This window comes from Antechinus flavipes, chromosome 2 (assembly GCF_016432865.1).
Source record: "Antechinus flavipes isolate AdamAnt ecotype Samford, QLD, Australia chromosome 2, AdamAnt_v2, whole genome shotgun sequence".
In the NCBI taxonomy this organism is placed as follows: Eukaryota; Metazoa; Chordata; class Mammalia; order Dasyuromorphia; family Dasyuridae; genus Antechinus; species Antechinus flavipes.
Genome location: NC_067399.1, coordinates 237,197,661 through 237,211,558, shown reverse-complemented (window position 1 = coordinate 237,211,558; position 13,898 = coordinate 237,197,661). Strand labels below are relative to the sequence as shown.

The window sequence follows — 13,898 nt, the reverse complement described above, 5'->3', positions numbered from 1 at the left end:
TTGACCTGCATTATTTAATATGCTTATCAGTTACTTGGATGAAAGTATATATGGCATACTTATTGTTTTTCATGATTTATTATTCTGAACTTAACACCAATAAATATAAACATTTCCATATAGAAAGAAAAGAAAAAGAAAATTGCCATTTGAAATCATTAATCTTCATCATATTCACCTTGTTGGTTTTTAATTATATAATACATTTTGAATATCTTCTGCTCTTCTTGAGACCTGGCTCCCTCCTGAACATACAACTTCCCTCTCTGGCTACACTTACTAGCACTGGCTGCACTTTGACTTACTCCTTACCCACCTTCAGACTTTGTGGGAAAGAGGGCAGCAATCCTTGCTTCAAATTGTCACTACCAGGTTTTCTTACCATACACATTCAGTGGCCTCTTCTTTGAAGTTCACAAATCTATATCTCCTACCCAGTCACAATCCTGATAGCTTTTGTCTACAATCTCCAGGATACCACTTGCCTTAACAAGTTCAGAATCTGGTTCATCTTTCTCTCCTTCCTACTCCTGCCCTCATATCAGGGGAGTTTAATATACATGTGACACTCAAACCTCCTGGTTATTGAACTTAACTCATTTCCCTTGACTTATTCTTCCATCTCATATCAACCACACACAAAGATGGTCATACTCTTGATCTTACCATAACCTATATATGCACTGGCCCCATTTATGGCCTCTGAAATTACTTTAACTACACGCTGTTGGCTTTCCACCTCTCCTCTGCCTTCCAATGCTCAATCTTAATCTTTATTCACATAGTGACCTCTAGTCCTTTGACACCTCAGTTCTCTCCCAAACCATCATCCCAGTATTAGCCATATTCTCCTTTCTCTACTTTGACCTCTTAGTAAAACAATTCAACTCAACATTGCCTTCTTCTCTTGAGTCCCTTATCATATTGTTGATCTGTGCTCTGCCAAGCCTTAGCCTTGGATAACTCCCACTATTCTCTGCCATTACTCCTACATGTATACTTTTGGACAAAATTGGAGAAATCACACAACTGTACTAAGTCCACTACAAATTTGTGTTATGTAACATCCTCATTGCTGCTATGAAATGCTTTTACACCTCCCTAATTAACTCCTACTTACCATCCAAGCTCTTCTAAATCTTTTCATCCCTCATCAAACCTCCCATTACTCCCCTACTTCCCACCCTCTCAGTTGAAAACTCTGCCTCACATTTAACTAAAAAATAATTCAGGTTATTCATTGGTAACTCCCTCTTCTCTTTTCCTCCTTATTTCTTATTGCCTAAATGCCTGAATACACAAATTAATGCAATAGTGATTCCATTTCTGATTGTCCCTTCTTTGATCCCCCTTTCTCCCTTATTTTCAGTTTCTCATTATCTTCTTTTTACTTCCCTACTGCCTATAAATATGCCCATCTTTAAAGCAAAATAAAAGTTAAACAAATTTTTAATCCATTGATCCTGCTAACTCTCCACAAAATAACTTCTGACTTCATCCATCATTCAACTGAAACTTCTCCCTTCAAAGTTACCCATGATTTTTTAACTGCCAGAGCCAATGGCCTTTTATTAATCCACATCATTCTTGACTCTACAGCCTCTGACACTGTCACAATCATCCTCTTCTCCTTGATTCTTGCTTCCATTTTTGGGGACACTGCTCTCTCCTGTTTCTCCTCCTACCTATATAATCACTTTTCAGTCTTTTATTGGATGGATTTTCATCCAGGATATTCTCTGTTTTGGGGTGTCCCATCGGACTCTATTCTGAGCCCCTATTCCCCCTACATAGTGTTTCATTTGGTGATTTTTGTCAATTTCCATGAATCTGATTATCATCTCTATATCCTAATGATTTTTAAATCCACTTATTCCCTAACATCTCTATCGACCTCCAGTTTTGCATTTCCAATTGCTACTTTACATCTGGATGTCCCATAAATATCTTTAAATCAATATGTATGACAATGAAAGAATTAATTAACTTTCCCCCAAACCCTCTCCCTTCCAAACATCCCTGTTACTATTGAGAGTATCACCATTCTCCCAAACTGGCAATTTAATTGTCATCCTGAATTCCTTACTCTCTAATCCCACTCCAACTCCCATTTCTCATCTGTTGCTAAAGTCTATTGATTTCACCTTCCTAATATTTCTTGTATAGTCTTCTTTCTCTTCTCTGCTACTTCTACTGCCCTAATGTAGGCTCTCATCCCTCAAACAGATTATTGCCTACTGGTTGGTCTGTCTGCCACAAGTCTCTCTCCAGTCCAGTTCATCCTCTATTTATCCTCCAGAATGATTTTTTAAAGGAATTGGAGAGAATGGAAGGTGGAAATCTAGCAAAATCACATCAACCTTAAAATTCAAACTTCTATCTTACTTTCTTTCCCTCTGGTTAGAGAGAAGGGAGGGTAAATAGTAAAGAGCTCCTTCTAGACCCTCCATTTAAGGAGAACACCCAGAGCAGCCATTTATTTCTCAATCAGCTATATTTGTTAGGACTTTAAATCCCTACTCACCTTTCTTTTCAGTTTATTTTTATATATTGTCTTCCCTGTGCCACATTAAATTATGAGTTCCTTGAGGGCAAGGACTATCTCATTTTTTTTTTTTTTTTTTTTTGGTAACCTCAGTGATAAGCATAGTGCCTGGCTATAGTCAGTAAACATAATAACCTGGTCCTCTTCTATCTTTCCAGTCATATCTTACACCACCTTTCCAGTGTTCTAAAACTTTATACAGACACCTCTTTCTTATTCTCTACACATACCCCTACCACGTACTCTTTGATTTAGTGACATTGGCCTCCATGCTGTATCTCAGATGAATCTTCATCTCCCATCTTAACATTTTCACTGGCTCTCGTCCATATCTGGATTGCTTTCCCTCCTCATTTCTATTTCCTGGCTTCCTTCATGTTTTAGGTAAAATCCTACCTTGTACAGGAAACTTATCCCAATCTCTCTTAATTCTAGTGCCTCCCTTCTTTTGATTATTTTTATTTATCTTATATAGTTTGTTCATACGTAATTGTTTTCATGTTGTCTCCTCCATTAGATATGAGCTCCTTAAGTGCAGGAACTATTTTTTGCTTTTATTTGTATCCCCAGCACTTATTACATCTGGTATATAATAAGTCTCTGGTATCTAGTATATCTAGTATATAATATCTGGTATCTGTTATATAATAAGTCTTAATAAATGTTCATTAATTGTGTCCTTTTTCAAATAACAAGTTTGTTTTTTTTAATCAAATTGTCCCTTTCAATTCCCTCCCATTGAATACATTTTTTAAAAAGCCATCAGGATACAAATATGCATAGTCCGGTGAAATAAATTCCCATATAACTCACTCATGTCTGATAATGTATGTCTCTTTTAGCATTTTAAGTTTTATCACCTTTCTGTCAGGAGATAAATGAGTGAATGTTTTATCCTCATTCTTTTGAAATTATGCTTTATCATTGAGTTGATTTGAATTTTAAGGCCCTTTAAAAATTTTTTTTCTGCAATATTGTTATCATTTTATAAAATTGTTTTAGTTCTGTTCACTTAACTCTGTATCAGTTCATAAACAAGTTACTTGAGGTTGAGATTAAGGCTGGTGAAATGTAAATTGTGTAAGAAGAGACTAAGACTGCATTGAGATCTGGCCCCAGGAAAAACACATTCAAGAGGGAAGGAGTCAAAAAGTCAGTAATAAACAATTAAAAGAAAACAAGACTGTGATTGCTAAATATTGCCAAAAAAAAAAAGAAAAGAAAAGAAAGAAAGAAAAAAGAAATCTTATTTAAAGACCCTAAGCATAAACAGATAAATCAACAAGAAAGATACTGATAACAGAAGAAAATGTAGCCTCCAGAGCAGGTTAAAAAGAAGTCCAAACAGATATGAATAAATTTTACCAGACAAAGGAAAATGAATCAATATGTGATAAGGCAACCTATCCCATGGCTTCCTAAGAGAACATATCACCACAGCAAAATATTCCTGAATGCTTTAAAAAATATATGAATTTTGGAAACAGAATCTGCGGTTTGCATAGCAGAAATAATTGACAATAGTCAAGTTTCAAAAGAGAACATAACTGGCAACACAAATACAAAGAAGTTCAATCAGGAAGAAGAGAAACAAAAATAGTAACATTAAAAGAAAATACAATCCATACATAACCAAAATATATTTATCTCAAAGGCTGAAATGAAACAACTTTAGAATTATAGGTGTTCCAGAAGAAAATGACAAATTAAAAAATGCCACAATGCATGAAATAATACAAGAAAATTGCCCAGAACTTCTGAACCTGGTGTGGAGGGGAGGAAAAAAATACCAATCAAAAAACCTTCAGATCAACACACACACACACACACACACACACACACACACACACACACACACACACGGTCCTATACTGCAGACTCCAAATGGTTACATTAAATAATTCCACTGAAAAACAACAAATTCTGAAAACAACTAGGGGAAAGAACTTCAAACATAAGGAAAAAAATTCATATGACAGAAATTTTTTGCATCTAACAATCTGCCAGAGGAAATGGAAAAATGAATGTGTTTTGAAGAGCAAAGGAACTCAAGATGTAAACCTTAAAACATTCAGTAAAAAATAAAATATAAAGTCATTCAAAATATTTCTAGAAAGATATCCTAACCTGAAGAAATTATTCACTTTCCAAATATCCAGATATAGCCATACAAGAAAAATAAACAAATACAACAAAAGAAGACCTTTAAAAGATTTCTTAATGTACTAAAGGAGACAAGGGTGAAAGTAAAAGTAAAATAGAAGTGAAGGTGGAAAAATTAACCTGAAACATCATAGACTAGGTCTCACAACACCCTATCTACAAGTGAATCAATTTGTTGTTCTTGGAGAACTAAAATAAATAAGGGAAGAGTGCATAAAAGAGAGGAGGAGAGGGAGAAAATAGAGGGAAATATATATTTTGCCCTAATTAGGTCAGCAGCTAAATATGAATGCACAATAACATTTGTGAGCTCTCCAAAGGAAACAAACCTACAGGAGAATGGATAAGGAAGAAAAGGGAGAAAGTAAAAAAAAAAAAAAGAGAGCAATCTTGTTTTAGTTCTGGGAGGGATGCTTCTGATGAATGTTCCTATGGGAGAAGAAAGATGTTCTACAAAGAGCATGGAAACCTTACAATGATTACGAGCTTTAAAAATGTGATTCTTAGAAAAAACATTTATCTTTCTTCAGACTAGGGGGAATCAGAGCTTGTTAGGGCAACTGACACCCAGAAGAGTTTGAGGAAATGGACCCAGGAATGAATTGTCAAGGCAAATAGCATTTTAAAAAAAATGATCATGGGAAGGGCAAAAGTTAATAATGAACTTAATAATCAGTCTCCTAAGAAAAATATTACCTTGAAGCAATAGAAATTGATATTTCTATGAGGGAAGCACAACAAAAAAGAGGGGAACCATGGATGCAAGATCTATAAAGGAATAACAGATTTAATTAGAAGATTTAATTCCAGGATGAGGACTAAATAAGCATAAAAGTCATGAATCAAAGTTAAAGGCCTAAAATAGACAGAAGGGAAGATAAATGATGAAAAGAATAAAGAAATCACTTTTAGAAAAGAAGAAAATGAAGTTTTAAAAATAACATTTGGAAGGTAAGGAGAAAAAGATGTAATTTACTTAACTGAGGGAAGAAAAAGAATTAAATAACTAGATAAAAGCAAGAAAGACAAAGGAACTAAGTTAACACAATAGTGACAGGAGAGTTCAATGTCCTTTTCTCAGTTTTAGATAATAAATAAAGATAAATCAAAGAGAAGAAAGAAAACTAACAAATTATTGGAAAAACTATAGCTGCAGGACTTTTGGAAGCTTTTAAATGGAACTTCTAAGGAGTAGACTCATTTCTCATCACCACATGGAGCTTTTATAAAAACTATTATTAGGTCACAGAATATTGCAAATAAATGTAAAAATGGTGCATATAAGAAGGTACAAATAGTAAACACATCTTTTATAGAATATAATACAATAAAAACAATGAAAAGTTCTGGGAGCACAGACCTCACTAGATTTCTTTTATGAAACAAACATAGCCCCAGGCCAATATTATTAGTGAATATTGATTCAAAAAAATTCAAATGGATAAAAGCCTAAATAACAAGTGGATCAAAGAACAAATCAGAACAACTACTAATTATGTGAAAGAAAATTATTATGAACTAACCGAACAAAATGTTTAGGTTTCAGCTAAAGCAATCCTTAGAGGAAAAAATGGTTTTCCTACAAATATATTAACAAAATAGAAAATAGAAAAATTAATTAGCTGAATATGTAGTTTTGAAAAAATTCAAAAGCCAACAAGCAAGCCCAAGCTTACAAAAAAGGAACTCAAAAATTAGAACTAACTAGAAACCAAAAAATAACTTTTAAAATGATAAATAAAACTAAAAGCTGACTCTTTGAAAGACTACTAAATTTGTGTAAACCTTTAGTACATCTGACGAAAAAGAAGGCAGAACATCAAATCAACAAATAAACAAGGTAAAATCGCAACAAAAAGAGAAGAAATTTAAAAAATTAACAGAATCTATTTACAGTCACATGTTAAGAAAATTGAGACTACAAAAGAAATAGAGGAAAACACCTTCAAAATATCAAATATCCAAATGAATAGAAGACCAAATAGAGATCTTAAATAATCCAATCTCAGAAAAAGAACTAAAATTAGCTGTAAAGAAGCTACCAAAGGAGGGGAGAAATATTGTATCTCCAATGAAATGACAAGAGAATTCTATCAAACTGTTAAAAATAATTAGTACCACTACAGCCAAATTATTCTCAAAAAATGAGAAATAAAGCACCTCACTAGATTTTTTTTATGATACAAACATAGCCCCAGGCCAATATTATTAGTGAATATTGATTCAAAAAAATTTAAATGAACTCTTGTTGAATAAATGACAATGATTTATCCAAACCATTTGTAACCACATTGGATTTTACTAGTAATGCAAAGATAATTAAGTATTAAGAAAACAATACACCTAACTAATCACATTAAAAACTAAAATATCCCAAACCACATGATTATCTCAATAGATGGAGGAAAAAGCTGAAAAGGTACAACACTTATTTATGTTTTGAAAAAAAAGTTTCATACTTTCAACATTCTTTTTCTACTTCAGTGTCACTACCTTCTCTAGCCACAAAGACAAAATATTTTGCAATCAATACACAAACAAAAAAACAAATTCACACACTGAGTGTGTTAAAAAAAAAAAATGCTTTATTCTGTACCTTTAGTCCATCAAGTGATAGAAAGCATGTTTCATCTTCAGCCATTTGGAAACATAATTGGTCATTGCACCAAAGAGTTCTTAAGCTTTTTTGAGCTGCTTTTCTTTATAAAATAAAATAGTCATTGTACAAATTATTCTTCTGGTTCTCAAATTACTCAGAATCACTTCATGCTAATCTTTCCGGGTTATTTTGAATTTTCTCATTTCTTACAATGCAATAATATTCCTTTAAACCCAATTTCCATAATTTGTCTGCCCATTCCTCAAATAATGGCCGTACTCTTTATTTTCCATTTCTTTTTTTTTATTCTTAAATTCAATGTTTATTGTTAATTAAGATCAAAGTTTTTAATGCATTTTCAAAATTAAGTCAGCAGAAAAACTCCTTGATCATTTATGCATAGCTTTTTAGGAACATGCCTAAGGGATAATGTCAAGGCCAAAATACTTCACATTATATAACCAGAATGCTACTAGAGACCACATTGATTCTTTTGGGGGGAGTAGGGGAGGAGAGAGAAGGATCTGTAGGACAAGAGATTGTCCTCTGATACAAGGTACCACTCTTAATAATGTCAACCCTTCTACTCATATATTTCTTATTTATATTGGCTAAATTGTGATTCCACTACAAAAAGGAAACTGTTGAAGTGATTACATGCTTTGTGTAACACATACAAATCCTTCACTAAAGCCTTTGTGACATCTTGGCTTCCTCATGTACATGTAGAGGGGATCCTGGGTTCTTGAAAGCTGTTCGAGGAGAATATAAACTCTAGTAGAACAGACCGAGCTAATAACATTTTTTTGAGTGTTATTTATCTGTTAAATGAAGACCAGCCTAGCAAAATATGAATAGGCTTAAACCAGTATAATTGGTCCTCATGTACTACTAACCCTCAAGAAAGGGATGGCATGCCTGGACTGAGAACATCACAAGATTCTTGTAATGTGCTGAAATACAGCAGTGTGTATTGGTAGAGATGTACAGATGTATCTATGTTCAACAATTATTAGGAAATCATGGGTTTTGTATGCATATATAAATACAGGATAGTTATAAAGTCTTAATCCAACTTTAAACTTTGATAATTTTAGATGACAAGGTAGAAGAGCCCTGGTAAACATTAATTCTCCAAGTAATTTATGAAGCAGGGTCCACTTTTATTTTTCTTACTATTTTCTATTTCTCTTTGACAAAAAAAAAAGTGTTGTCATAAATATTTTCATACTTCTAGCTTCTTTCTTTTAACTCTCAGGTATAATGTAATAAGAAAAGCTAGAATTTACATACATAAGAGGTAAGGTACTATTACCATTTCCATTTAATAGATGAAAAAACTGAAGGAAATAAAGATTAAGTACTTACCCACCCAGAGGCTCACTGAGGCCATAATTGAATTTCAGTTTTCTTGACTTCACATTCTAGCACTCTATTACCACTTTACCAATAATATTGCTAGGTCAAAGGGTATTCACATTTTAGTGACTTTGGAGGAGTGTAAGTGCTCTTCAGATGTGCAGATGATATAAAGCTAGGAGAAATAGGTAACATATTGAATTGCAGAATCAAGTCAAACAATTTCTTGACAGTTTAGTGATAGGCTGAGATGAAATCTAATGTAAATTTGAAAATGAATATAAAGTCTAGCATTTGATTTCAAAAAATCAACTTCACAAGGAATTTACCTTTTTAAGATGTGGAGAGGAATAATTACTAGGCAAAAAGATGTATGAGTTTCAATATTAGTTAATAATAGTACTTAATTGCTAGACAAAAAGATGTATGAGTTTCAATATTAGTTAATAATAGTACTTTGAACCAAACTTTCTATTTTCTTTCCAAGCTTCCTATACCATCATCTCATTTCTCCATCTCAATATGAAACCTAACCTCATGTTTGTTTGTTTTATTTTTTCCAACCTCGTGTTTCATAGCCCTCTATTGGATGTTGCTCTGCTCTCAAATTCTACATTTTAAATTACTTAATCATATTCTTTTACTCTCCTCCTTTACTCCTATTTTAGAAAGTAAGGCGGTGCTGCTTTTTGTCAGTGCCAGCCTCTTATGTTCTTTCTCTCATCCCTTCTCCTCTCTTAATAAAGCACCTGAAAAATGCTTTACCCATCCTATTCCAATTTTTGCTGTTTGTGATTAAGACTCAGGCAGCTCTTCGCATTGTCTGGAATACAGGATTTTCTCAAGGACATATACAACACAGGGAAATAGAGATAAAGAAGGAAAATTCTCCAGGAATAACAAATCCCTGAAACTAAATTGTTCTCCAACAAAGAGATCTAACCTATCAGTTATTTTTCTCCTTCTTTTCATGAAAATCAGTGTTATAACAGTAAAAGAATGAGTAAGTCTTACTCTAGCCTCAGAACACTTTTCTCTGCTTTTATCTGTTGGCTAGAGGCAATGCTAGCATTAAAAAAAAAAGATTGGCATGTCTCTTACAATGCCCATTCCTCCATATCTTCCTTTATGTGCTAATAAATAATTGTTATATGAAGGAGTCATTAAAACAACATTAAATTCAAAGAGGCTAAAATGATGATTTAAAGCTAACGTCTATGCGTCTGAGAAAAATAAGTTGTATGTGGCTTGGAGATCTTTGTAATAACCAAATAACCTTTGGATTTTGATTGAAAATACAAAGGCCAGTGGTGTGAACTATCCCGTGGAGAGGGACACAGTTACAACCATCATGAATATCAAGGACAGTTCACTTGGGATGGGTCAGCTTTAATATTATGACAGGAATAATTTTCCAAGAAACAAATATACAGAGAAAATAACCAATACTTATTGTTCTTAAAACCAATCAAGGCCAGGTGTTTGATGCTTTTTATTGAGTTCACAAATAAAAAGAAGAATAAATTGACCTCCAGGCATCCACAGTAAACAAGCCAAGGCTGTGACTTTTACTTATTGATCACCACTGAGTAGAAAAGAAAACCATGCATATATATAGGCAATATCCAAACAGTGTGCACATTAACATTAAAAAGTCTATCTGGCTAACCTTGAACAAATGGGCACAGATAGAGTTTTTGAGCTGCATTTCACATAAAATCTTTTATAAAAAAGCAAGAAAAAAGTTGAAAATTTTTTCTTAAAAAGCCAAGCTGTTAAAATATATATTTCATTCTCCACCATCAAGAATCAAGAGATTGAAACAGCATCTCTGGAAAAGCTGCAAGTGGACATCCACTATGGTGTTGGACCCTTTGTTCCAGGCATCTCCATGGGAAAGTAGTCTTCAGTTCTGTAGAGTGTGGGCAATTCATACTTCTGTGGAACTGGTGTGGACTGTTTCTGAAATCAAAAAAACAACTTTTCAAAGTGGTTATATGAGAAGAGGGACTTAGCTAAACACTATACCACTGGACATTATTGTAAAGGGTTGAAATTTTTGAGTTGATGCACTGAGATTGGACAACCGAGCACTTAAGCCTAATTACCGATTGGACAATACTCTATAAGCATATGCTTGAAAATGGCCCTTCCCGTTATTCTGTGCTGGCTCGATAATTGGTGTATACAGAGAATTGTAGGAGGGACTAGGGGGTGGAGTAAGACTAGCCAGAGTCACGTTTAGGCAGGAGATGAAGAGGAGAGGTATAGAGATTCCTGTGTTCATTTCTCTTCACTTCTAACCCTAAAGACCAAGAATAAAGACCAAGGACTTTTGCTTATCCTGACTCTGGCTGATTCTAAGGTATCCAGGATACTAACTTGGTCTTCACATATTATAGACTTCATTATTATGGAATCATCTAGTTGCTCAATAAATGACTTATAACGGATTGAAGCTTTTGAAAATGTTTCTTATTCTGCCTGTACTTTTTGCCACCAGTTGATACAAGATCTCAATTGCCCTAGGCTTAATCCTTCTATCATTATCCAAATGACTAACTGAGCCATTTTTGGAAAAACCCAATCTTACCATGGCCCCTAATGCTCTACTATGCCAACAATATAAATCACTTTGTTCTGTGTTGTAGGGGAAGAACATGATTCAAAATTGCCATTATTGTTTATTTCCAGGTTCCTGTCTTTCCCAGAAGACCAATGCTGGGGAGCAGCTGCTTACTGATTTTACTTTGGGAAGAGGGAGGAAAATCTCACAGTGTCTTGTTTTTCTATTCCACATCTGGAAAAATTAGTATAATGGCAACTCCCCACGGCCAAAGATCCCTTCTAATAAAGTATTCAGAGCCTTGTACTAGACCTTATCCTATTTAAAAGCCTTATGAAGAACTTAAAGACATCGTCAAAGGATCATAGAATTTCAGAGCTAGAACGGACCTCAAAGGTCATCTATCACAATCTTGTTACCTGAAGAAGTCTCTCTACAACATCACTAATAAGGTGACATCCTTCACTTAATCATTCACCCTACCTCGTGGTACACTCATTCTATTGAAAGAGACCTTTAATTATAAGGAAATTGTCTTTGCTATCAAGCTGAAATCTGCCCTTCCAGTTCCAAAGCAAGGGGTTCTGCTTTCTTGAGGAAAGCCTACTTCCTTTCACCTTGAACAAGTCTCTTTTCTGTGCTCAATTTCTTCTATAAAGGAGGGAATTGGAAGATTGTAATGACTCCTTTGGAATGCTTAATTCTGATTAGTGTAATTGTTGTTTTTGTTGCTGTTGAGTCTTTTCTGTCATGTCCAACTGGAAAGGATCCTGGAGTGCTTTGCCTTTTCCTTCTCCAGCTTATTTTTACAGATGAGGAACTAAAGCAAATGGGATTAAGTGACTTGCTGAGGATGATACAACTATTATGTATCTGAAACTGGATTTGAATTCATGAAGAGAATTTTCCTGATTCCAAGCACAGTGCTCTATCCAATGTACCATTTAACCAATCAGAAGCCCAATGATGAAGCATGCTAGTAACCTCTTGACAGATTGGTGATGGGATCAAAATGCAAAATTGACAGGTTTTTGCACATGGCCATTTTTTTTTACCTCTTTATTTGCATATTTGTGGCAAGAGTTTTGTTTTTCTTTTTTCTTGTCTGAAATACAGAGTGAGATGGGAGTGAGAAAGGAAGGGAGAAAAAAATAAATGCTTATAATTTTTTAAAAAATTTAAGTGAAGGAATTGGACTATATGATCTCTATAGTTCCTTCTCATTTTAAATCCTTTGATTTTCTACTTGAACTTCAGTTGCCTAAGCTATAAAATTAAGGTATAAAAAAAGGTTTTCATAGGGAAAGACATTTGTAAGGAACAAATGAAATAATGTGACCCCGATTCATGAGTTTGATGGTCTTATGAAGAAAAGCCCTTTGTGTCTGTAGGAAGATGTAAATTCTGATAGGCTGAGAGATCTCTGAGTCCATAACATGGAATATATATATACTGATTGCAGAAGAGAGAAGTAGGAGTACAGAGAAACCCCCAAAACTATAAGTTCCTGAGAAAGAGCACTCCCATCATGTCCTTTGATTCCTAGTGCCTATACCCAGAGATTGCTAAGTGAGATCATTCTCTCTGCAGCTGAGCTGAGCTAAGATTTTATCACATTTTCAGATTTTAGAGCACTTTGACTCTTATATATGCTCCATCATCTACACAAATATGAATGACTTGCCTATTACTATTTTATTGTTTTCTTTGATCAATATTTTTGTTTGCCATTTGTGATTGTCTTTTATCTAATAAAAAGTTGGTGGGAAAGAGTCAATCGGTCAGAGATTAAGCTGTTATCCTCCAGGTCTGGGGCAGGACTATTTCCTTCCCTCAACCTAATAATAAAGGTAAATAGCCTTTATCCTAAACTTTACAAAAAGGGGTTTCAAAACACTAGATAGTTTATTACAATTGATGGTATAAGCCTATTTTGATATCTTTTTTGAAGAGAAAAGAATGTAGGAGTGATTGCCCAGTTACAGCCACCTTTCTACTCTCCACAGAGTTGAAACTCCAGTATCCCTGAGATATGAGATGACTCATTCCAGATCTATCTAAAAATCAGTGCTATAAGCATAATAGCTCTGGTCCTTATGTTCCACTGCATTTTTTTTGTGTATGTATGTATATATATATATATATATATATATATATATATACATATACATATACATATATATGAATATATAAAACAACCACTATAATCATAAAATGCTATGAAATTGGAGATTTGAACTGGTACTTTGTTGAACTTAATATTTTAAAAATAATATAATTATAAGGCTACTGTTTATCATTGGAAACCCTGCAACCAACCATACTATTTAGAGTTTAGTGAGGCCAATCATGAATCACCTATTATACACATATACAGGAACTGGCCCATGTACCCTACCCAGCAGTCCTACCTCAGTTCATTCTGAACTGACCAAATTGCCACAACTAAACAACAGCAGTCCCCTCTTCCCCACAGCAGTTGTACTCTAGAGATCAGATGCAGCCAATTCAACATTGCCTTTGTAACCTTGTAAGGTCTAAAATCACTAGATGCTAGTCAAACAATGGGGAAATACCCAAGGGCTCAGATCCACAACTGGTCATTCTTACCCCAGAAATGGGTCTTTAGAAAAGCTAAGTTTTCTCCATCAAACTTCATAGACTAG

General features: G+C 34.1%; 1 protein-coding gene and 1 long non-coding RNA gene across 3 annotated transcripts in view; one reads left to right on the top strand and one right to left on the bottom strand.

The window, feature by feature from the left end:
* The window catches only part of LOC127548918 (uncharacterized), a 444,700-nt gene that overhangs the window by 90,196 nt on the left and 340,606 nt on the right, over positions 1–13,898 (top strand). The window lies entirely within an intron of this gene.
* BCAS4 (breast carcinoma amplified sequence 4) overlaps positions 10,116–13,898 on the bottom strand; it is a 76,305-nt gene continuing 72,522 nt past the window's right edge. For both annotated transcript variants that reach the window (XM_051976592.1, XM_051976593.1), the window contains one exon: positions 10,116–10,628. In XM_051976592.1, coding sequence (XP_051832552.1) covers positions 10,524–10,628 — 105 coding nt within the window. In that variant the 3' untranslated portion in view covers positions 10,116–10,523. The remainder of the gene's footprint in view (positions 10,629–13,898) is intronic.